This window comes from Chanodichthys erythropterus, chromosome 3, assembly GCF_024489055.1.
Source record: "Chanodichthys erythropterus isolate Z2021 chromosome 3, ASM2448905v1, whole genome shotgun sequence".
In the NCBI taxonomy this organism is placed as follows: Eukaryota; Metazoa; Chordata; class Actinopteri; order Cypriniformes; family Xenocyprididae; genus Chanodichthys; species Chanodichthys erythropterus.
The window spans coordinates 42240391-42267440 of record NC_090223.1 but is presented as its reverse complement, the minus strand read 5'-3'; the positions used below and the strand labels follow the sequence as shown (position 1 = coordinate 42267440).

At 37.1% G+C, this 27050-nt stretch overlaps 1 protein-coding gene across 1 annotated transcript in view; it reads left to right on the top strand.

Moving 5' to 3' along the window:
• LOC137012461 (voltage-dependent T-type calcium channel subunit alpha-1H-like) overlaps positions 1-27050 on the top strand; it is a 56359-nt gene that overhangs the window by 5747 nt on the left and 23562 nt on the right. The window contains exons 2-9 of the mRNA XM_067375703.1: positions 3557-3668; positions 5070-5203; positions 5553-5650; positions 10202-10361; positions 12060-12372; positions 18528-18620; positions 19358-19811; positions 24729-25084. Of these exons, the coding sequence (XP_067231804.1) occupies positions 3557-3668; positions 5070-5203; positions 5553-5650; positions 10202-10361; positions 12060-12372; positions 18528-18620; positions 19358-19811; positions 24729-25084 (1720 nt within the window). The remainder of the gene's footprint in view (positions 1-3556; positions 3669-5069; positions 5204-5552; positions 5651-10201; positions 10362-12059; positions 12373-18527; positions 18621-19357; positions 19812-24728; positions 25085-27050) is intronic.

Sequence of the window (27050 nt, the reverse complement as noted above, 5' to 3'; positions counted from 1 at the left end):
GTTTCCCCATTCAAAGAGATTGCATGATGCCCAGGATGCCCGAGAGGCGTTTCAAAGATGGCCACCGAGTGAAATGACTTGTCTTAAAAGGACTTTGTGGAGGTCCTGGACATCTTGTTCAGATACATGGCATCATGGATTTTAGCAAATACCAACAGATAAAACCTGTTAGAAATTTTATAATGGACAATGGTTGGATCTTATATCAGGACAATGATCCAAAACAAACACCAAAATCAACATAAAAATATGTTACTGAGCACAAAATTAAGGTTCTGCCATGGCCATTCCAGAACAATTATCAACCAAACTATGATTTTAAACTCACTCAGAATACAGACAATGAAATCATATTGCTGTATGTGGCAAGAGACAAATCGTAGAAAAGGGTGTTATCATTCACAATAACATTTAAATCAATTGCTAAAAATGACTTTTATCACATACACAATTTATATTTTACTACAGGGAAAATGGACAAGAAATATTGAAAACTCCTCCTGCATTACACAGGTTTTTGACCAATCAGATGCTCTCTATAATAAGAATGTCCCTCCCCTGATACTGACAGACTATCAAGTAGCAAGTCATGTTCCTGATGTACAATATTGTTCAAAAGTTTGGGGTCAGTAAAAAATGACAATAAAGACTTTGTTATAAAGTCAAATAAATGCTGCTCTTGAACTTTGTATTTATCAAAAAACCTGAAAAAAAGCTTACAGATTTTCATCAGGTTTTTGTCATACTGTATAATGGTTAAAATGATTAAAAAATATATAATTTTGCTCAAGTTTAATTACAATTATTGTTGTCATTTGGGAAATTTATTTTTTACATTTCATCAGAAGTTGCCTTTTCATCATGGCACCTCCGCAGCGAGTGCATGCGAATGGTTGCCAGATTGCATAAAGCAAAAAAGCAGAGCACGTAACCGTTTAACAGAAAAGCTCTTATTGGGGGATTTGAGCTCTTGATATCTGGCAACTGCAAGCATGTACATTTTAGGCTCGTCTTTTATCGTCAACATTATGGCATGTTGATATAGTCACAGTTATTGTTTAATGGCCTTATTACCGTCTTGTCATTGTCTCGTCTTAGTCAGGGGAAAAAAACTTTGTTGACAAACATTTTTCATCGTAGATTTCGTTAACGAAATTAACATTAGTGCAAAGTATTATGAAGCAATGTATTTATTGTAGCATCTTGTCAGTGAATAATTACAAGAATATTAATAAAGGGGGAAGAATAGTAGAAAAGGAGGAAGAATGGTGAAATAATCCAAGAGTAGAAAGAAGAAAACCATCTTCACAATTGTTGGGATTCCATGACATTTTGTCTCCTCCCTTGATTTGGCTTGACTGGTGGTTGGAAAAATCTTATTTTAGCAGTAATGCATTTCCTTTTAAGGGGATGGATAGACCGTAGAGCTGATAATCTTGGCCAGTTCATTTTAACAGAATAGACCATTATTTATGAAGTGACTGATTATCAATTTAAGGCACTCAGACTGTAGACTGTGAGTGGGAATTACAACATGTCTTTTACCATGACCCTAACCGCTCTGTGTGACCTTCGGGTCTCCTAACCTCTGGCATGGCTTATTAAAGTCCACTCCATTTCCCGCTTTTCCCTGGAAAGCGTAACCATCTTTGAGCAAGTTATGAAGTGGGATTTGGGACCTGGATCAGCTTGGATGCATGACTGAGACGTGATCTCTGGTCCAGCATCTAAGAAACACTAGTCAAAGTACTCCATATCCTGATTTACCACGGCCCCCAGGCGGCCACTGTCCATCTTGGGAAATCATGTCCAATTCTAATTTTCATTGTGTGTGCCAGTTGAATAGAAATCCTTATGATTTTTTTTCTTTCTGTTCTTTTTTCTTTATACCTTTTCCGTTGTTTGTGAAGCTCCAACAGAGGCACGGTGACTTGAAAATCCTCAGGGTTCATCATCAGCACCTGATTTCAGTCATTGTAAGGGAACACAACGTTATGATACCCACAATCCAAAGCTCTGTGATGGCTTATGGAAATGAACACTATTCAAATTTCTCATTTGTGTTTTGCATAGCAAGTGCCCATCATTCGCCCCATTTAGATGATGACCTGCATAAAACTTGAGTTGCAGAGCCCTTGTCAGAAAGCTGATTGTGTCCTTGGAGGGTTTAAGCTCGGATGTTTTAAAGATTGTGTATGAATAGAGCCAGATGATCAGAAATGGTCTCGAGAACATCAGGATCCACAGGGGCTTGTGGGTGGTATTGGTGCTGATTTGTGGTGTGCGTAAATGTGTGACGGCCGCTGGTCATGATGGACATGCTGTTCATGATCTTCAGTGTAGCGGAGAGTGCCAATGGTGCTGATAGGTCATGCTTGGTGACAGCAGCAGCAGCAGCTTGTTTTGGCCTCGTCACTGACGGTTCTTATGACATCTGACATCTCAGACAGCAGTGGAACCAACAGCCGTGTAGCTGAAATAGACATAACCCTGTTTCTATTGCACTAACTAAATATTTCAGCAGATAAGCAGTGAGAAGAACATTTTATGCCTGCTTGGATCCTTGATATGGCTGCTATGGCTGTATAGTTTATTGATGTATTTCACATTAGTTCTCCACTGGTGATAAAACAATGGAAATGTTTTACTGTAACTCTTGCATGTCGACCCTTTATACTCAACTGTTCAAAAGTTTGGGGTTAGTAATTTTTTTTTTTTTTTTTTTTTAATAAATTAATACTTTAATTCAGCAAGGATGCATTAAATTGATCAAAATACATTTATAATCACCATTTTAAATTGATTTCTGAAGGATTATGTGACCCTGAAGACTGGAGTAATGATGCTTTGCCATCACAGGAAGAAATTACATTTTAAAATATTCAAATAGAACAGTTATTTTAAATTGTAAAAAATATTTTACAATACAAATGTTTTTTCATAATAATACTGTTCTTTATTTTACAATTTTAATGTATTTTTGAACAAATAAATATGGCCTTGATGAGCATTTGAATCTTCTTTCAAAAATCTAACCCACCCCAAAACTTTGAACGATCATGTGTAACATTGATTTCTAAATATACATGCAGATTTTTCTTTAACATGTCTTGGCTTTTACCATTTAATTTCATTATTGCCAGTGGTTTGTTAAACTTCTAAGACACATCCAGACCTTTAACTAATTTTAATTTATTTTAATTTAATTTTACCCCTGTGTTTGTGTTTTGGCCTTGAGGAAACCAAATAACTAAATTTAAAAAAGAAAAAAATGTTAAACTTAATTTATTTCATCTGTAAATAATAGTCTTTGCACTTTTTAATCATGCTTTAGAAGTTTAATTAAAATGCATTTAGAAGGAAGGAACATTTTGCAAATTCATGGTGGTGTTTGCTCCGGTTTATTAAACTCATTTCCTCTAAGTATGGGATCAACAAAATCAATATTGGTGTTTACTATCTATGTATCTTTATGTTCCATAGAGAAATATTTCTTTGCAATTGTCTGAACACAATCCAGAAACCTCTGTGATGTATTCCCTTGACTCTTGTGCACATGGTTTGAGCATGTGAGCATGCTGGTGATTCTACTGAACTGTGTGACTCTGGGCATGTTCCAGCCATGTGAGGACCTCAAGTGCCAGTCTGAGTGGTGTATCATCTTACAGGTGAGTCTTGCTCCATTATGCTATGAGAGATGGACTCTGATAGCTCATAATAGGATAATGTTCCTTCAGACATCATTCCTTAAAAGATTTAGGATGCTTTAAACTGTTGATATTAAATTGCATAAAATAGCATCAAACCAAATGGCCTCTGCAATCAAATGTCGCCAGAGCTTTTCTCAGAACTAGCTTCACATTTCTGAACCATTATTTCAAATCAAACTAGTTTCAAGGTGATTTTTAGTGGATGTGTGAAGTTCCTAGAATAACGGGTGACCTAGAATAACAGCCATGGTTCATTACATGTTCCATATTTAATTTTGTCTTTAATCAATTTATCCATATTTTTCATCATTTGAACATTCATGGCATTTGTGTGTCTGTGTGTGTGTGTGTGTGTGTGCATCAGGGTATAGTTAATAAACTAATACTAAAGCAATAAATACATTTTTGTCTTTTATTAAAATATAAAAAATATAACTTATTTTATTTCAGGTAGCTGGCAAGGCAACATTAACATAAACATCTAGTTTAACGATATGTACTAAAATAACTAAAACTGAAATAAAATGATCAAAAACTATATAGACATTTAAAAAAAACATTAAAATAAAAATGCACAACAAAATTATAACAAAAATCTAAAGAAAAAATGTATTATATATTATATTATATTACTAAAAACTACAATATGATATTAATAATACTTTAGAATGATACTAAAATAACACTGGTGTGGATTATATGTCCACTGCACTATACATCAAAAATTAATTTGTTCTTTTTGTTTCCATTAGTCTTAAAATGATTTGTTAACCTTTATTTTATTTGTTTGTTTTATTATTTTTGTGTCCAATGTCTGTTTTTAGGACTGTCCCACTATGGAGTTGGCGTTTAGCCCATGTTTTGTGGCACGCACAGGTTTAGGGGTCACTGGAACCTTTGCCAGATATCAGAGACTGAAGCATTTTGCTTCTTTAGTTTTGTAATTCTCTGTAATCCTGCCCACGCTCCCACCAGTGAGCGTATATGGTACTATGTATGTATATGGTATTGTAGGAAATTTTTATGTCCAGAAGAGCCTGACATCAGCATCAGCAGGATTTAGTAGATCGGGTCGGCTGAGGCCAAAGCTGAAAATACTACACAACATGAATCATAGCTGATCTTCTCACTCTCTACTTGTAAAACGCTCAAATGGTGCCCAAATTTATATAGGCACTTTTGTAGTTCTTTGCCTGTACAGAGCCTCTAAAGGGACATGGTGATAGGGGAAAAAATAGATGGGAGGAAAATTTATATTGAAATATAATTGTTTTCCCCCATCTCATATTCTGCCTCCTACAGTACGTAAAATGTCTGTCCTTCTATATGATAGAAATGAATGTGTTTTTTTGTCGACAGGCATTTGATGACTTTATCTTTGCCTTCTTTGCTGGGGAGATGGTCATTAAAATGATAGCCCTGGGGATATTTGGATCAAAGTGTTACCTTGGTGACACATGGAACCGCCTGGACTTCTTCATTGTCATGGCAGGGTGAGGAATCCTGTCTCTTTTCTCACTTGTCACTCATGCATTCAGCCATTATCACCATGGTAAAGCTGGTCCATAAGGACCTGCTGCTCAATTTACAGGCCGTCGGTTGGGAAATAGAATTACTGTGAGATTTCCCAGCGCTCCAATTCATTAACAATTTAAAAAACATTCCCTTTGTTGTTTAAATTGACCTTTAATTTGATACGAGTGATGAACGCATCAAGACTTCTGTTTTAAAACCACTTTTCTTTCATTATCCTCACTTAAGATTGACAGAAAGAAAGGTTATAGAGATTGACCTTTAGTGTCTGATGCTTGCAGTATATTTCCTCTGCTCTGCTTCCTCCAGGATAGTGGAGTATGCACTGGATGGTCATAGCGGCAGCCTGTCAGCCATCCGGATTGTGCGAGTGCTCAGGCCCCTGCGAGCCATCAACAGAGTGCCTAGTAAGTATCTTTCATGCTGGAAAATCCTGGTCGTTGATTGTTTCAAGACGGTTTAAGATGGTATTGATCAACTAGGTTAAGTTGACTAGGTCACCTTGGCTGAGCTGCTGGGGATCCATAGTGATTAGATGACTTAAAAAACATGCCATATTTCAATTCATATTTTTCCTTGGCAGCAACAAACCAGCTATTATATCCAAACAAACAAACAAACAAACAAAAAAACAGCTCAAACCACCTGAGGCTGCTATGACCTGGTTTTTCCAGCAGGGTGATCTTTGGCTGCTGATGCTACCCACCACTCAAAGACATTGTTATGTGTCATTTCATCTGTAATGAAAAGCAAAAATTGCTGTCTGGTCTATGACATGTGAAGCAGAGATCATCTCATCCAATCATGTGATGAGCCTGTGTGCAGGAAAAACCACTTACAGAACACACAAGTCTATAAATTACCCAGCAGAAAATGTCCCACAAACTGAGGAAGGTGTATTTCTTTTAGTAATGAGCCTCTTTGTGGCGGACTGACAGTTATATTTGATCTCCTAGATCCTTGTCTACAAGAAAAATAATGAGACCCATAATGTGTCCCATACGTCAAAGGGCAAATAAAATTACAGTGGTGCCCTTTTTGCCTCTGGTTACTGTTAACAGACTTCTACAAAGGCAAGCGTACTATAAACAGTACCATTTAAAACTTTGGGGTTGGTAAGATTTTTTTAATGTTTCTGAAAGAAGATTTATGTTCATCAAGGCTGCATTTATTTGATCAGAAGTACAATAATAATAAATAATAAACAAATGTTTAGTTGTTTCTGAAGTAATTCAACTCACAGCTTCATTGCTTGTAGAGAGACACTTATCTAATGAGTCGTAGCTGATGCTAGCGCTACAATCATCAGTGACAGCTTTAACTTGTCAATGCAATAAGCAGAATAATCCACTATTAGCTATGCATTAAATTATCTGAATGCAGTCCTCTTCGCGTCAGGTGGTTCTTTGTCTCCATGTCGTGCATTAAAAACATTTAATGCACAGCTAGCCGTGGATTATCCCTTACTGGGGGACAATAAACATAAAATTTCTCAAGAGCAATTAATACACAAATAATACAGCCAAAATTTTACTTATAAAGGATATATGTAATGTTACACAGAAGAAAACCTTACTACTATTATTATTGTAGCATGTAGACTGCCATTATGCTCAATGTTTCTTTTTGGTTCAATGAAAAAACTGAATAAATTGACCAAAATATTCTTCTTCAAAATCATTTATTTACTGGAATATTTTTAAAGTTGTTTACAACCAAGTCACCAAAATATGATGAATACACATTGAGCAAAATCCAACACACAACAGTAAATCAATTAGCCTTATTACAGTTCACATATTCTTATCACAGTGTTAATTATTGTTGGTGTGGATGACTTAGTATCCAACAAGCTATCGTAAACAAGTTAGCAAACAAGCTAGGTAACATTATAATCGTTAAAATAGTGGACTCACATGGAAAAAAAAATCATGTTATCTTTTTTGTTATGACTAATTACTTAGCGTTGTCAGTATTAAAGCGAAAATAACCACTTCATCCCATGTTTTTGAATAAAACAGCCTTGACAGCCTACTTACTGGAGCTCCTCTCAACTACTGTCTGCAGAACTGTCCTCTCCCGCTTGTACACACACGAGTGTGACGTGCGCAGTGGACCAAATCACTGTGAGGCAAGGGAGGGATGACTCAATGTTTCTAAACTTAAAACGCCTGTTTGCATTTGTATTGCTTTACTACTTACACAATTATTTTAAGTATATATAATTTATTTACAATCCTTAGAGTGGTTTTAATTATATTTTTTGGGGGGACAGCAAAATACAGCATCTAAATATAATGCTATAGATATAAATGTAATGCTACTGTATAATCAACACTTTTCACAATTAGTTAACCTTGAGACTGTAATAGTAAAAATGTGCTTAAAGGTTTAGAGAGAGTTCCACGTGTAATACTTAGCTATTTCATATGCAAAGATGTCAGCCAATCACAGCAGTGGGCTTTTACACCGAAGTCTCACAGCAGACACACCCCCTTAAAGTGTTAGTTCACCCAAAAATGAAAATTTTGTCATTAAGTACTCACCCTCATGTCATTCCAAACCCCTAAAAGACCTTCATTCATCTTCTGAACACAAATTAAGATATTTTGATGAAATCCGAGGGTATCTGATCCACACATAGGCAGCAACGTCATTACACCTTTTGAGGTCCAGAAATGCATTAAAGACATTGTTGTCCACATTCAGACAGGCCCATTTAAGGCTCTCTCCTCCTCATATCATACAATTAAATTACATCAGCCACACACCCCCACCTCAAAAACATTAGTCACACGGATCCACCGGATGCGTCGCTTCTCTCCAGGGGCTTTTCTCTGAATGATGTTTGCTGATGTTTTTATGCACAGTGAGGAATACAGTCTTTTTGCTGCTTTTCACCATTGTTGTGTCATTTCAAGAATTGAGTGATAGACAGGACTGTTTCATCTAAAACGGGGCTAGGAGCACTATATAGCCCCTTACTGAAAATTTTAGGAACACAAGCAGAAATTTTAGGGGCACACCTTAAATCGACCTGCAGCGCAGTTATTCACATTTCCCCCATTTTGTCTGTATTACTGACAAATGCCTTGATATAGACTTAACTTGCAGAAATTATAATGTGCAATTTTATTTTAAGTTTGCAGCATTATCATTAATAATGTCTAAATAATTATTCAAAAGCAAAACGATTGAAAATATATATTAGGGAGTTGAAATGGCAGCCACCTACTGGTTACAATGGTAATTTAATGTCTTTTTTATTTTTAAATAAGTGTGATTTTTTCCTACATGTTGAAACTTTTAGTTTTATAAATCTATGAAGGATGAAAAAATTATGTTTTGGTCATCACATTAAAAATAACATTTAAATATGTTAATATTATAATATAATAATAATAATATTATAAATATAATAATATTAGAGTTTTGAAGTGCTGGCAAAAGATGTGTGAATTCCTTGAAAGTATTTTACTATTCTTGCCAAAATTCCACAGTTACAGTTAGTGTTACTACATTAAATCCATGGCGAATGTTGATTTGTGGACTGAAAGCCCTCTATAACTTGTTCATTCATGGCACAATGTTTCTCCTGGTTTCCACGTAAGTGCTGTTTGATCTTATATCTACAGTTATTAATAGAGAACTCTGCGCCGAATTTGAATGCTTCTCACTAGATCTTGCAGCAGTGTTATTAATTCTGTGGAAAATTCAAATGCTTTCTTTACTGGATCTCCCAGCGCTGTGTAGTATCACGGTCACATGATCAAGATTGGTCCATACTGATAAACAGTCTGTGAATCACAAATGAGTAGCACAGTTTTGTTCTGCTTTCTGCAGACAATGGTACAAACTGATAAATGGTCCGTGAAGCATAAATGAGTAGCGCAGTTTTGTTCTGCTTTCATTCCATTGAGGCATGGGCAACACTGGGGGGGGACATATTTTTCCCTATGTGATCCGATCAGCTCCAGTCCACTAATTTGGAGCTGTTAAGGCCCGGGTATATTTCATTTTCCACGTTCCCCTCTGTCTCATGCACAGTTGAGCGCTCTTTCAAAGATAGTCCTTTGCCCATGAGCACCATGGCCTTTCAAAGATACTCCTTTGCCCCCTGACCGCACGAGCCTTTCAAAGATACTCCTTTGCCCATGATCACGCAAGCCATAATGTACCTATATATATATATATATATATATATATATATATATATAAATATATATATATATATATATATATATATATATATATATATATATATATATAATAAACACACACAGACACACACACACACTGTATATATAGTATATGAAAAAGTCAGCAAACAGCAAATCAACAGTCCTATAACAGTAACCGTATAATTTATTCATTTTCTGCAGTGCATGCTGGGAACTCATAAACCCTTAATATTGTCCGATTTGAATTTTTAGTTTTTCCAACAACTGTTTTACTAAATGGGACAACATTTAGGAGAATTCTGTTGGTCTTAATGTAGTTTCAAGTAAGTAACATTTCTTAGTATTTGTGACTCAAAAGGTCTCTTAATAATAACCCTTTAAGGTGGACAGTGTAGTTATCATGTAGTATCTTGTGCTCCTCTAGTTAAAATAATGTATAAAAGCTCACCTCATAAATGTGTCCATTTGCAATATGATATAATTTAATACCAACATGGCTGAAATCAAATGCACATTTACTTTTTTTTTTAAATATTTAATTAAAATTCACTCAAAAAGATTGTGAAAAATGAACATTGGCAAGGCTATTGGTAGATTTTCTAATCAACAGTTATCAGTCAAGGTTGATAATCTCAAAATACTGTCTGATTAATCCATACACTGGTATATTTAATTTATTTATAATAAAGCATAGAATATTATGCAAAGCCTAAAAGCATTATGGAGTAAACACGGGACAATTAAAATACTGTGTTCTCTTGTGCTTTTGTATTTCAGGTATGAGGATACTGGTGACTCTGCTTCTTGATACTCTGCCTATGTTAGGCAACGTCCTCCTGCTGTGCTTTTTTGTCTTCTTTATATTCGGCATTGTTGGGGTGCAGCTGTGGGCTGGACTGCTTAGGAATCGGTGTTTCATGCCAGATGACGTGAAAACGTAAGTACTGTCCTTCTCTTATCTAACCGGCAGCCTTCTTCCCTTTTTCTCCTCTTTTACCCTCTCTCCGCTGGGAGCATGTCAGCACTACCGACATGATCCAAAGTGGCAGCCAACTGTTGCCAGCAGCAATGGCATTTCAGCCACTGACAGTCTTGTAAACTGAACATTGCACCCTGGCATCAAATCAGTGCTGAGCATTGGTCCCCGAGCACTGAAGGTACACACACCTCCAACAAAGATACAAGAGTAAAACCACATTAAATAAATAAAAGAGTCTTTAGAGGCATTGATGATTACAGACTGTTCTGCTCTGAAAATGCATGTGTTTGTGTAATAGCCCCTGTGATTCAAACATGCTAGAGCAATAACATTTTCATCTGCCAGTTCTTATTTAGCATGAAATAGGAGCTTGTGAAATGTCCTGTTCTAAAGTGTTTTTGCTGAAAGTTTATTTTCATTTTATTGAGAGTAAATTATATTAAGCACTGCATATGATGGCAGTAAAAGCATAATTTTGACCCGGTTCAGCCTTTAGTTGATTTAATTTTTTTTCTGTCGCTTTACAATACCATTTATGATGTGATATTCCCAGACTCGTCAGTGTATATCTTGTTTTAATAACAATGTCTAATCAGGTTCTGTTTTAAATGTAATTTGTTTTATGTTTGGGGGCTCCAAAAACTACGTTTTTCTAAAAAAGGTTCTCTTGATGCCCTGTTGGTTTCAGATGGTTTTGAACAATGTTTCTACCATTTTCTATTTTAAATTTAATGACGATATGATGATACATGGGGCAACTTTTTGAGCAATGTTGCTGTCAACGGGCAACCTGGTGAGACACAGGGCAACTAATTAGGGCAATGGACAGTTGGCAGCAACCAATCAGAGAGGAGCAAATCTATTGCCAACCCAATAAATACTTTATAGTTAAACACTTGTTAGGCATTTTAATTCAGCTTTTCAAATATTTTCTTAAATTTTATTAAATAAAAATGCCTTTCCAATCTGATTTGTGATGGAACAAGGGAGAAGAGCGAGTTTGGCAAAAGGCAGTTTTGAAACGGGGTCGATCGCATCAAAAGTTAAGTGCCACAATCTCTACAACCTACGCCACTGCAGACATTACATGGAGCACATCTTTTTAGCATTTAACTAAACATTAATTAATTACAGCCTAAGGACATTAAATTGGACATCTGTTGCTATTTTAAGCATTAAATGAGGTAAATTCCCTGTTTTGGGTTGACACATGACAACTTACCAGTGTAAAAATTTCACGCTCCTTTTCTTCGCTCCACTGCTGCTGAGAGACCACCATCTTGTTTGATTTTTTCTGAAATCTCCAAGCCGGTCACGTGATCGGCTGCTACCTTAAGTGTCATGTGATATAACTAATAACATATTGTCCTCACGCCTTGAATATGTATAAGTGTCAACATCTTGATAATTTTTTTTAAAATATGTTTTGTCAAGATAAATTTTTTTTTTTTTTACGCACCACATGACATTTTAAAACCTGAACTAACCTTGCCTCGTCATAAAAAGGTCAAATTACCTGATATTTTAAGAGACTTATTAACCTTGGCACACAGTCATGAGGTTCTGCAGGGGTCCTCTCATGTAAATGACAATGATACAATGTTTCAGTTACAGTCAGTTGATATATTTCGATTTGTTTTTCATGTGTTTCCACAGCCTTTACAATCTGTCATTCATGAGTCCGTACTACATGAACGGAGACAGTGAGGATAACCCCTTCATCTGCTCCTCCATTAAGGAGAACGGCATGCTGCGCTGCAGTGAGGTGCCCCCCCTCAAGTATGGTGTTGAGTGCACTTTAAATGCGTCTCCACCAGGACATGCCTACTCTGGCCTGGATGGGTCCAGCAACAGCAGCTGTGTTAACTGGAACCAGTATTACAATGTGTGTAAGGCAGGGGAGCTCAACCCGCACAAAGGGGCAGTGAACTTCGATAATATTGGATATGCCTGGATTGCGATATTCCAGGTACGTTCCTCTTGATTTTCTACATGACTGATGGTCTTTTTGTTGGACGCTGGGAATGCAGGGTTTCCGCGGGGTCTTAAAAAGTCTTAAAAAGTCTAAAATTCTGAACTTTAAATTTAAGGCCTTAAAAAGTCTTAAAAACGGCCAGATTTTCATCAGAGGTCTTAAATTTCATTTAGTCACGTCTTAAATTTTTTTACCCATTTCCAGAAACGCTACCTGCTGAAAGTTATTACAAAGTAGCAAAAAAAGTAGCGAGTCGTAGTTCTTTCTGGGGTATATTGGTGTTGGTATACGCGGTGATAAAACTACAAATCCCGTGATAAATGCAATACCTGCCCGCGAAATACGTCTGCGTCTCCTCAGAGTTTGTTAAAGTTCGGCTACGTGTGGATGGTGAAATGGGAAAGTGTACTTTCAACGAGACATGGCTAGATCACAGCGATTTCTGCTGTTGGTTACAAGCGGTACCCAGCTCCAGGTACGAGGCTCACTGCAAACTTTGCAAAAAAAAAAAAATCAGCTAGAGAGTCTGGGTGTGAAGCGGTGTAAAGGCGCTGGAGTCACACGACAGAGCGGAGAAACACAAGCTAGCCGCAAAATCCCTTCTGCGGACTCGGCCAATTAGCCTCACCACTGCCGTCGTCCTCCTCAATGCCTGGTCCCTCCGGTCTCCAGCGCAATAGCATCACAGCTCCGTCGAACAACCTTTGGGGTACTTTTGGAGCGACTGACACATCGAAAGCCGAGGTGATTTGTATACTACACATGGTGACTAAACAAACACCACTCATTTAATAGCAACAGTGAGATTAGCGATCTCTTCCAAGTGATGTTCCCTGATTCAGTAATCGCGAAGTCGTTCTCTTGCGGGCCCAACAAGATCGCTTACGGCGAGATTTGGATTGGGGGAGTTTATAAAGAGGGAATTGATTCGTACTCTTACCGGGCCGTATGTCGTAACGTTCAGTGAAAGCCAAAATCAGACCAACAGGACCATTGTTCTGGAACAATGAAATAGTTTAGTCGATGTACCTGGACTCACAGTTCATGGGACAGTGCGGGACACACACACACACACACACACACACACACACACATACATATACACATACATACATATATCAGATAATCCATGTTAGATAGATACTCTAATTATCCCGAGGTAAGTATCTATCTATCTAAAATGGATTATCTGGTGTGTGTGTGTGTGTGTGCTACATTGGTTGTTACATGGGTTGGAGTAGCCTGTTCAATCTTTATTAGGCTATTAATATGCTGTTTTGTAATGTAAATAAATAATGAGATGAAATCTATTCTATTTGAGGGCAAGTTTGTTTTAGCCTATTTTCATTTTGGGCCTAAGGTTTTTAAGGCATTTGGCACATTGATGTGTGTGGAAGGTTACTAATGTGATTGCTTTATCTGTAAATTAAATAAATGCTTTTTCAATGACTGAATTCATTGAAATAAAATGATTTTTTCAGAATTTCTTTGATTTTAATATTTTTTGGTAATGTGTCGTGTAGGTCTTAAATTTCAGTCTTTATGGTCTTAAAATGTCTTAAAAAGGTCTTAAATTTGACTTACTGAAACCTGCATAAACCCTGGAATGGAAATGCATTAGTAAGCATCATTGTTCTTTTCCCTGAAGTCAAAGGCCCTAGTTACTCCAAAGATAGATGAGGCTTTTTACAACTTCTTATTGCTCAATTTTCTTCTTGAAAGGACAAAGTCTTGTTAAGCACGCTCCAACCACACCAAATAATTGAATCTCCACTGAGCAAATGTCTGTTTTAGTCATTTCTGCCCCTTTCTCAGAAGGAACTTTGCAAAGTGATGAGATTTTTCAATGGGAAAGTGATATCTTGTTTCGCAGCCTGTGGAAATTAAATAAGAATAGAAAAAGTGTCCCGCTGCATATTAGGCATGTGACGTTATCAAATTTTCATGTTGCGATTAATTGATGAAGCTTTTATCACGGTATACGGTATTATCACGATATGAAAATAAGTTGCAAAACAATTTTTGTCAGTTTAACAGGTTAAAATGCAAAGGATTAGGCTATAACGAACAACAGATAACACTTTACTCTATTTAATGCAGGGGTCTCAAACTCAAATTGGCTGGGGGCCGTTTATGTGATTGACACCTCATAGGAGGGCCATATTTACATTCAAGCGCAAGAAAGTGCAACATTTTAGAAATTGTACTCTCCTTAGCATTATTTCTCATTCACATTAAATTTGCCTACTAAAATATCTTTATACCTATACTATAAATATTTTATTTACCATACTAAATGTAAACAGCAGTGTCTCTCTCATTGTTACAGAGTGTAATATAATTATATAATACTATTAAAAATATAATACTACTAATATACTATCAATTGCAATAGTCTGGTGCAACTTCTCACATCCAACAAGGTGCATGGAATAAAAAAAAAAATACAGTAATTTAGGAACAAACCATCAACACTTTTGGTGTGGAGGGGTCAGAAATAAACAAAAAACTGGAGCTATATATATACATATCAACTTTATTTTGCCAAAAAAATAAAAATCTCTCATTGTTACATACATTATTAATTTTTAATATTTAGTGGAAGTATTTTCCCTTACTTTATGTTAGCTTAAATAACATTAAAATTTTGCACTGACCAACACTGTACTGAACAAATACAATCCCTGAATACATTTGTACACTCTTCTGTTTCTTGACAGACACCTGGCAGCGCATTTGTCCAAGATGCCGTTTGAGCATCGGTAACGTTTAATGGTTGCATCGGACGCATTTCGGTGGTTTAAATCGACGCTCGTGACTCGAAGTCGAGTGCTTTTACTGTAATTTAGGCAAGCGCGCTCATAATAGAAGCGACGCGGTTGAGAGCGCGGCTCATGGTTGCATAGCAACGACAGACGCCACTGGAGCGAAAGCGCATTGGAAAGAAGGAGAATGCGGCTTGGCCGCTTATGTGACGCAATATGTGAATGCCCCTTAGAACGGCGACTTTTTCTTTGCATATCAGACAGGTATCAACTAGAGAATAATAATAATAATTTAGCGGGCCGGATTATGTTTTATTTTTGAGATCAGTTGCGGGCCGGGTAGAGGGGGAGGGCGGGCCGTAAATGGCCCGCGGGCCGGCAGTTTGAGACCACTGATTTAATGCATTAACTAAGATTGAGCAATAGCTACATTTGTTACAGAAAGTGTTATTTTTTGTTAATGTTAGTTTAGAAACACAACTGATCATTGTTAGTTTTATCTCAGGTCCATTAAATAAGTTATTTTGATTTTAGTAATGTTATTAAACAGTAACAAAGAAATTAACATTAATTAATAATTATTAATATTTTATAATAATTTTTATTGTCAGTTTAGTGATAATGAATTAACATGTTAACTAATGAAGCTGTATGTTTTCAAAGTTTTACTGAACAATAACAAATAATCAGAACATTTCTAATCATTAGGGCATGTTGTAGTCCAGATTAAAATATAAAAATGTTTAGGTTTGAAAATAAATATCCTTTTAAGTCTTTTTTATGTATTCAGTATTTGGTGCTGTGATGAACAACACTGAGATTACAAAAAAATGAATAGCTGTTTGAAGCATTTTAAAAACTTCACTAGCGCAGTTACTTTGTTTGCACGGTTTCCGTGGTAACCGCTGCACACTGCTGTTCCATCAGCGCCCTCTGCTGTCAGAGAGTGAACACGCACTTTCATTCAGCTCGTCTCCTTCACTGGTTCAGCCATGTGCTTCTCGTGCACGTTGGGATTGTTTACATCTGAGCGTGTGTCCTTTTGACGCAGAATACAGCGGTGTTGTGCATTTTATACGATTGATGGGTTAAGTTTTCTTAATTGCCTTGTAAAAAATTAATAATTGGTAATAAATTATTATTTACTGTATTCTGAAGTGCGATTTATCGCGATTTATCGCACTATCGCGATAATGCGATAAATCGATGAGTTAATATGCAGTCTACTGCATATTAACTCATTAGTACTTTCAAACCCTCCTCATCAGCAGAGTTGAATCACCACAAACGAATTGATGGCACAAACCACTAGTATTTAACATGCCTGTGGTGGAGAGGCGCATTAGGCCCACTGTACGGACATACAATGAGACCTGTGCTATGGTCTGTGGAAATGAATGTCGATCTCATTTGTCCGATCATTACAAGTGGGTCAGTCACGTGGTGTCCCTTTTGGCCAGGCTATAATGACAGTACAGGGTATGCAATTATAAAAGAGGGCCTGAAGGGTTTTCACTTGTGTCAACATAAGATATTTTACTAAATTATGCTTAAAGTTTGAAAAATTTGTTAATTGTGTATATTTCGAATGCATAAAATGCTATCTATGAAACTTTATTTATTTTGATACAAGCTGACAGTTTTATTCTAAAAAAACCCAAAATGTTAAAATTGACATTTCCGTGAACTAATTCCATCAGAGAATACTATTTAGTGGACAACTAGTGAGAGTGTTTATTTTATTTTATAAAATTCTTCAAGTGTCAATATTCAAAGAAACACCCACATAAGGAAATATTCAAGGATATTAGTGCTGTGACCAGCTGAAAATAATCCAAGTAAAAAGTTTTTTTTTTTTTATTCTGACATCCATTAAATCCTGAGCCCAAATGGACTCTTGAGTAATATTTTGAAATTATGTCTGGTATGGCTGTGTACAGTGTGTGAAAAGAGGCTATAATAAATTATGTAAAATTGTGTGTCTAGCTTTACAGTCTGATTTACAAAATGTAAATGTGGCTAAGTTTTGAATCAGCTGTTTTAAAGCCAACTATGTGGATGCACTGCGGAAATCAAAATTCATGATTCATGTTTTTGGTTTTATGTGAACAACAGAAATTTGTCTCTTTAAAAAATAAAATGTCTTTCCAGAACCAGAAAATGAATCCAGTAGACAGCACAGAAAGAATGAGAAAAACAAGGTTTCAAACATTAGGTCTAAGGCCTTCCAAGGCTTCCAAAACAAATGACTCAATGCTAACAGACGTAACCCTGCACTACTACTTTTACTGCAATCAAACTAACAATCAGACCTCTAGCATCACTCTGTGCCATGCTATATTTTTTGTCCTTTCTACTTTGTGTTCAAGACAAAAATTAGAGATGTCTTCATCTGAGTGTCAAAACTGTGGTAATTTATTGAAACTTTAGCTTAGGTCAAGGTGCATTAACAGTGCTCTACATTTTAAAGGTGCCGTAGAACGTCTTTTCAAAAGATCTAATATAAGTCTAAGGTGTCCTCTTAATGTGTCTGTGAAGTTTCAGCTCAAAATACCCCATCGATTTTTTTTTTTTTTATTAATTTTTTTAACTGCCTATTTTGGGGCATCATTAACTATGCGCCGAGTCAGGCTGCGGCCCCTTTAAATCTCTCGCTCCCTGCCCTCCCGAGCTCTCGACTATAAGTGCAGTTATACAGTGCATAAACAAAGTTCACACAGCTAATATAACCCTCAAATGGATCTTTACAAGATGTTCATCATTCATGCTGCATGCATGCATCGATTCCTGTGAGTATAGTATTTATTTGGATGTTTACATTTGATTCTGAATGAGTTTGAGGCTATATGCTCCGTGGCTAACGGCTAATGCTACACTAAATAAAAGTAAAAAATAAAAGGTAAATTCAATTTTCAATTTGATGGCACCTTTAATAATCCCGACTGTTACGTAACAGTCGGAGTTATGTTGAGATTCGCCTGTTTTCCGGAGGTCTTTTAAACAAATGAGATTTATATAAGGAGGAAGCAATGGAGTTTGAAACTCAACGTATGTCTTTTCCATGTACTGAACTCTTGTTATTCAAGTATGCCGAGGTAAATTAAATTTTTGATTCTAGGGCACCTTTTATGTGTTTGAACTCATTTGTTATTTTCAAAAACCTGCAAAAAAAAAACAAAACAAAAAAACACTAAACTTGCAGGCTTTCAATTCCCCAGACGAACTCTCAAAACTCAGTGTTTGAGCCACCAGCCATCTGCACAGTTGGAAATGTTAGCCAGGCATCTGAGACTGCTATTCTGCTGGGCCAAGCTCAAGATAATGATCAATTAAGTCTTTCATCTCACAGCATTTCTTCTTAATTTCTCTTTTGTTTTTTTGCAGGTTATTACTTTGGAAGGATGGGTGGACATCATGTATTACGTTATGGATGCCCACTCCTTTTACAGTTTTATATATTTTATATTGCTTATTATAGTAAGTATACTCAAATTGAAAGTTTTTAATATTTTCAGCCTGTTTCACACCGTATACATGAGTAGAGTGCAAGCAGAGCAGCAGCATTACTGTAACAGCAGGTATTTCAGTAAATGAAATGTTCCTCAACCCTGGTCCATACATTTGATTTAAAAAAGTAGTATATACAAATTATTACTGGTGACATTGCAAATAGATGCATCTGTTTCCTATAAAAACTTCCTATGTGTGACCTTATTTAGAATTCAAAGTCCTAAGTTTAAATTCAAATTCAGGAATTTGAATTGAGAATGACTTTAAAATTACAGTTCAGTTCCTGAGTGTGAATTGAGCAAAATCCTGGATAAAGTTAGAAATGTTTCGTGAGAATCAAATCAGCATATTAGAATGATTTCTGAAGGATCATGTGACACTGAAGACTGGAGTAATGATGCTGAGAATTCAGCTTTGTCATCACAGGAATAGTTACATTTTAAAATATATTTAAAAATATTATTAATTGATTCATTAAATGATTAAATAAGTAATTAATTTATAAAAAATATTTAAATTTCACATAATAATAATATTTCCTAGGATTAATGGATTTTTGATCAAATAAATGCAGAGACTTATTGAACTGTAGTATACTGTTTGTATGCCATCTACATGTGTGGTGTAAAACAGGCATTAAACAGGGATTGAAAAGACTTCTCATGTTCATGATGGTAAACTAAAGTGACTTTTGTTTCTATCAGGTGGGTTCCTGCTTCATGATCAACCTGTGCCTGGTTGTAATAGCAACCCAGTTCTCAGAAACAAAACAGAGCAAGAACCAGCTGTCCAAAGACTGCACCTTTGCCAGGTACTCTGAGCCGGGGTACTGCTACGATATGATACGCAGTTACATCAGCTTCCTGTACTGCACGGTGAAGTGTCACGCTTCTCGTATCTTCAACGGCTGGCAGAGCAAGTGCAGAAAGACGATGAACCCCAACAGCGTTCCGAGTGGGGGAGCAGGCAGCAGCGGTGGCGGGGCGAATGATCACAGCAGGCACAGGGGTGGCAGACACTTGGTCGGTTCCATCCACAACCTCATCCAACAGCACCAAGGACAGCACTGTCACCTCAGCAATGGCAGCCCCAGTCCTGTGGCCTCTACGGGGCACAATCTTTCTTCCAGGACTCAGTCAGTGCACAGCATTTATCAAGGTGACTTTCACGAGGCCCCGCAAGGGCGAACACCAGAGTTCACCCAACTATAAATATTCTCTCAACATCTTTTTTTTTTTCCAAACCAAAATAATTTACATATATTCAGTTATTTCTGTAAAGCCCGGAACACACCAAGCAGACGGTCAGCCTTCGGGCAGTTTTTATTTGTCGGCCAACTAAGTTTTGTCAGCGTGTTCTGCACCGTTGGATCGTCTGCATCGGCGTCGGAGCTCGTCGGTCAGTCGGGCCATCTGATCATACTGATTGGCTGTTCACCTACTGCCACCTGCTGGTACAGAAAGGCATTTCTTACGCAGGCCCAGAACGGACGTGCTACTTGGCCGTCGGGTGTCGTGCGTCAGTTTGGTGTCAGAGCAACTTTGGACACAGACGCTGCCGACGTGATCCAACCCCGCAGTCTGCTTTCGTTGCCACTAGTTCGTTAGCATCAGCTTGGTGTGTTCTGGGAATAAGACATCAGTGATTAGAAATGTCACTAAAACTATTTAAGTTCACATTTTTAATTTGCACTCAAGAAAACTTGAATGTAAATGCATAACGTCAAAATTCACATAAGTTTATGCACTGTAGGCAGAGGTGATGGAGTTTAATGAAAGTCAAAGTTTACATTGAAGGTTGGGTTTTGACTGTCTGAAACAGAATAAGAGGCGAGATGCTGGGCATGGACCAATGAGGAGTTGACAAGTTTCTTACTATAGTATTACTCCAAGAAACAATATCAGAAGTTACACTCCTTCAGACAAATGTTTAGAAAATGAAAGATTTGGAGAGAAATGCAGCAACTGGTTCCTCTGTTTTGTAACCAATTGTGATGTGACAAATTTTAAAATGCAGAGATTCAGATTTTCATTCAATAATGACTTTGAGGAATACCAAAAATGGACCTTCTGCCATCATTGAATCACCCTTATGTCACCCTCATGTCATTTAGAATGGCATGATGGTGAGTAAATGATGACAGAATTTTCATTTTAGAATGAAATATCCCTTTAAATTATGTTCCTGTTCCTTCAGAAGACATGGAATTTGGACAGAATTTTTCATTTTTGGTCAATTGTTCCTTTAAATGTATAACACTTAAACAAGTTTCTGTGTCAAATTCACTGCAGTAGCAGTAAATTTGTCCCAGTACTATGTATGTTTGGAATGAATGAGTAGAATTTCGTACACTTGTTTTTGCATTGTATTGTTTGTTTGTTCAGCCCCAGAGAACCAAGGCATCTCTTTCATGGCCAAGACAGTTTTCATTTCTATATCAGTCTGTTGCTGTCACATGTGCACTCCCTTTTGGACTCCTTTTTGAACTTGTTGCCACCAGTTTGTCACCATAGCAACTGATCACATAATCATCACACCCAGCTGTTCCTTATCACCCTGCTTGTTAGCCCTTGTATAGAGGGTATGCACTTGACGTCACCGTCGACCGTTATGACTGCGGTCACGCCCACTGAGTGGCAGAAAGACTGAGCGGCAGCCTTGGTTTTCAGCGTGAATGTCGCGAAAAACGCACAAAACTCATCCAAAACGGGAAAGAGCTTTGTGATTGACTGTACAAATAGTTTTGACACAAAACCTGAGGTATATGTTTAAAGACTGCCGAAAGCAACAGAAAAAAAGAAGCAAATGGATCACTGCACTTCACAGAAACAGCTGACTCCAGCAAAGAAACATGGATTTGCAGTTATTATTTTGTGTCAAATTGTTAGATTTTGAGGTAAAATCATACCGTATATATTGCATTGTTATATATTATGTTGACAACTCATCAATTAAATATTTTCCATCTTATATTCTGCATAATTGGGTGTTTTTAAATAAACACTGACAAAAACTATAAAACTATATATGTTTTAGGGCTGGACAATATGCCGATATAACATTGATATAAGCAGTGGCGTACGGGACACCCCCGCAGCCTCCGCGGTGTGTGGGGGCCCCCACCCTATGATGGGCCCCGTCGCAGATTAACCTATTTAGGCTAGACTACTTTATAGCCTTTGTTTTTTTTAATTGACTAAAGATGAAAATAAAGCATCCAACTGAAGCCCAAAAATGCAAGCAGAAGATCATAGAAACTAGTGCTAAATTACCACAAAAGGGCGAAAAATTCATCACTGTTGTTTCCATCGCCATTTGTAAGGTAGCAAAGACAACATCAAACTTTGATGCGCTGTGTTAGCTACTGTTAGCGGATGTGTGCCGAGACAAATAAATATGTTCGGTCTTTGCTGAGACATTATTATTGTTATTTATATTATTATATATTGCCCAAACGTATTTACCCCATCGCCAGCTCTGCTAATGGTCAGCTACCGGAATGTTTGAAGTTCTTTTCCAAATGTAGCCTAGCCAATAAGTCTAGATATTTCTTTATTCTTTTACTGTAACTACATGAATTTAGTTTAGGCCTACATCATTTGATGCACCGATCGAAATTGCTGAAAATTTGCGTCAGAAACAGCAATTTACACACTTGTCTAGAAGGGAACCTTATATAGCGCAAATTTGTGTCTAACTTAGAATTTAGACCAACTAAAATATATTGTTAGACCAAAAATATCTTATCAATTAATTAAGTAATAAAGACATGTAATAAAGTAATAAAGAAATTTAATAAAAACAGAAAGATGTCTATTGCTTCAGCCTTATTTAAAGGCCGCAGAAACATGGATTCGTTTGTTACGCACTTCAATCCATTCCACAACCGACGTTCTTGGGTTTTCTTTCCATTTATTAAATATAGGCAATTGGATGATGAAACACTGTTTGAAATTAAGATACAATTTCTACAAAACGAAATTCACTTTAAAGAAAGACTTATTATAAAACAAAACTTAATGAAGTGGTCAAACTCATGTCTGACCCGCTACATGTCTCCCAACATTGCGCATTCGTCGTGCTATTCACTTTTCAAAATCAACATATTGACATTTAAAAAAAAATAATATTAGGCTATAGCCCAGTATTTAAATATAAATATGAAACTTAAAACAGGCCTTCCGTCATTTTTGGCCATAGCCTACAGATTAGCGTAAGACTACAAATGGTCTACTTTTTTAAAATGTAATTTTATATTTACGCTCACAATAACAACACAGTGTAGGCTACTTTTGTAAAATAGAATACATAAAATACAGTGTGCGCTTTTAGCTGTATCTCTGCGAGAATCTTTCTGAAACGTCTCAAAAATTAATTTAAACTCGGCGAATAACTGTACCAAAAAGAAAGAAACATCTCCATTTGATAAGAAATTTGAAGGTCTGTGTTAAATAAGAGGCGATCTATCCGCTGGAATGTGTTGTTTCTGAAATCATGGCCAGTGCTCGTTGCTGCTGTTATCAGTTCTCTTGGCGCTCCTTTGGTTTTAATGATTAAATTAGCCTAAATATTTATTCCTGCCGGTATTTTAGTCTGCGATATCAAAATCACTAAACATTATATAGGCCTATCATAGGCTAGGCTATAATATTATTCGATAATAACATCAAATAAATCAATGCAATGATAATTCACCACATGATTCACTGTTAAATCAGTTTTTTGTAAACTGTGGGGCAGATGGACTCAGGTGCACAACAAATTTTAACACATGACATCACTGCTTGTGGGAGGGGCCCTATCTCATTCTTTGGCCTCACAGACTTGCGGTACGCCACTGGATATAAGTGATTACCTGGATTTAAACCTACCTGTATTGTAGTTATATAAAATATTCACAGGCAAATTTGCTTTGTGTTTCCCCGCGTCGAAATCAGGCACATATAAATGTCAGGAAACACGACTCCTGGCTGCATGTCATTAGGTTTATTTGACAAGTTTTAAGGAACACATTCAATTCCAACCTTTAGTGTAATTCGTTAGTTTTACTCGCGTTTTCGCAGTTTCCCCTATTAAATCCAGTCATGCAGCAGGTTCTTTTGCCACTCAGTACTGCTGAGGGAGCGCGCTTTCGGCGGGAAAGTGACGCCGATGCATATCCTCTATATTAACCCTGTGTTTCTAGTCTTGTGTTGTCCGGTATTGTTTGTACTACGTCGGTGTATGTTCCTGTGGATTCCTGTTTCCTTCCAAGTAAAGACTTACGCTGACTCTATCTCCTCGTCGTGTGCTTAGTATACCAGCTACCGTAACAGCTTCAGAATTACTATTTGTGGATTTCTGTCAACAGGAATATGTACTGCATGTTTACTTCAAATTCACTGCCTCTGCCAGCAGTAATTTTTGACTGGGAAACACATAAGAGTACAGCCACAGACATACTCTGATTAGACAGATTCGTTTTAATTTATTTTATTTAGTTCACAAGACCAAGAGGGCAAAGCATTTAAACAATACATAGAGCACTGCCTTGATTGCGGCTAGAATAGTAAACTAATAGGATAATTAGTTGAAGTAACTGTTTTTTTTGGTTTGACTGGTAAAGTGGAGCAAACTAGATCCAGATATGTGTAATCATTCAAATAAGCGACCTCACAATAAATGTTAGGTTGTTTGTGAGACTTATTGATGTTTGAGTTATACGCCAGATAGAATAAATCATGTGAATTACTTAAAGGTCATGTTCCTCCTGAAAAATGTCCTCAATCCAAAAGTAAAGCACAACAGCAACAGACAAATCAGCCATCAGTGTTCAGGAATGTCACTTTTAAAAGCAACATGATTACGGTATTGCATTATAAAAAAATAATTATGTTATAGTGTTACTTTGTATGAGAAATAATGTTTATGAGAAAACTCAATAAAATAAATAAAAAAGTAAGATATGACCCTTGTACATGACATGCATGTTAGCTTCCTAATTAGCAAATGAAATAGTTCAGTTGTGTTTCCTTAATGCACTGAAATGCATGAACCGCAGTAACTGTTGACTGACTGTGTTTTTCCCCCATGTAGGCCACAGTCGTGTGCTGTTGCAGATAGCTGGTGTGGTGCCCAGTCAGTTGCTTCCTGAGCTCCTGAGTTGCCAGTATTGCACAAGGGCCCTGGAGAACTTGGATCTGGAGCTCGGTGATTCAGACCACTCCAGTTTAGAAGGAGACGTGGTGTATGAGTTCTCCCATGGAGCAGAGTTCAAACCCAGCCCTGCACCCCATCATGAAATACTGGAGGAGCGTAACCGCCTTGCTCAGTACTGGGAGGACTTCCGGAAGCGATTGTCACGCTTAGTGGAAAGCAAATACTTTAATCGAGGAATTATGATTGCCATCCTTATCAACACCTTGAGTATGGGGATTGAATATCATGACCAGGTGAGTGCAAGTGTGGGTTCCTTCATGAATATTCTGAACACTTACAGTGCTTTAACAGAGTGTTGCAGAGATGGTGTATTTTTGTTGGCCAAATCCCGAAAACGACTTAACATTTTATAGCACTATTGCCATGGAATTCTGGTTGCTTGAATGCTTGCTCAAATGCTTGAAATAAGGTCTTTGGTTAACACCAGCTAAAAACATTTTCACGTTTTATTCTATGGCATAAAATACATCAGTTATACCCCCCTTGTAATTTTATTAAAGCTTTTACTTGTCTTGAAAAAAGCAGCTGCTAACAAGTGGCTAAATAGGGGCTACGGAGGATGTCAGAGACATTAAACATCATCACAGCCCTGTTGTGTTTATTATTGTGCTCTTGCAAACCATTCTAACTCAAAGTTTTTAAATCATGCTGGAAAGAGTTTTCAGAAGCTTAATGGTGGTGATGTTGAAGTCACGTGACTGTGGTGTAGTTCATTTAAAGCCTACGTTTAGCTTTTTATTCCTGGCGATTGTATCTAGGCTTCAATATTCATAAAAGTTGTGTTAATTTGTGAAGATTATCACGATGAACAGAATGTGTACGTATCATATTTTTTTGTCGTTTCACAGAACTTATTTTCTGCAATAATCCAAAAAAATCCTTTTGGCTTTTTGTCGAGGGTGATGCTAACTTCTTGTTTGGCCTACAAAAATGTGCCATCACTGTAGCTCTCCATACTGATTGTTGTTAAGGAAAAACATAAGGATGGTTGATATGATGATTGTTAATGACTGTTAGTAAGGAAACTGACTATATCATAAAGTATTCCCCAGCAAAATGTCATTATGACTTGTGCAGAGGTTAGCTATCAATTTATTTTGCTTTCATAAACAGTGATGAGGATTCATAGCCTTATTGGGCAAACAGATCTCCTGGTTACATAACTGTGTTGTGCTGCAATGCCTCGGACTGCACCTCTGTCTCTCCTCACCATGTTGTTGGGATTTTACCACTCGTGGTTTCGCACCCAATACTGTGGTTTGACATTTAGCCAATCTGATAGAGGTCTCACAGTAAGGAATGTGTGTGGATGCAGTACTGACATTTTCTGCAGCTGGTTTTTCGGTTAGTTGACTCTAGTGCCAAGATACTGTTTTCATGCCTTGCAAACTATGATGTACTAAATGTTGTAAATTCGGTTCATTTAAATATGTCATCAAGTTTTTTAGCTTTTTTAACACAAATTAAGTTTTGTCAAAATGGGAGCTATGCACTACAAACTACGAAGACGGATGCCACGGGACACAGACACACTTTCCACGCGCTTTTAGACGCAATATGTGAACGGCCCCTTAAAGGAGCAAGAAAAGATGAGCATAACTTCTCTTATATGCAGATTGATATATAAAAGTTTTTTTTAATTATTATTGTTATTATTCTCACTAATATTCAGATATTTAAATCAAATAAAATGCAAACAATATAAAGAACTAGATAGGTTAGCTGATTACCTTAAAAGTCCATAGATATCGCCATCAGCGACATCAGTTCACTTTAAAATTAGCCCAAGCTTTACTCACTCTCAAGCCATCCTAGGTGTATATAACTTTCTTCTTTCTGATGAACACAATTAGAGTTCCCATTCAGTCGGTCACGTTCGACGTACGTCGGACAGACCGACGAATAGGAATCTCGCTAGAGAGGCCAATCTACTTCGAGTGTAACTAAACGAGCCAATGCACATTGGCATGCAATCATATGCATCAGCTGCTCGCCTCGCAGCGCGGGTATATAATGAGCAGCAGGTGCGTTGCATCTTCAGCTTTTCGCTTCGGAGCCGAACGGTGTTGTTCCTGTTCTCTGCAAGCGAGTGTCTGCTAGAAGACGAGTCAAGCTTTTGGTTGAACTTCTCTTTTTTTCCGAGTGCGGGCGAACAGCACAGCAGCGGGGTCGACGTCCTCTCTTTTTCTGTTTCGTTTG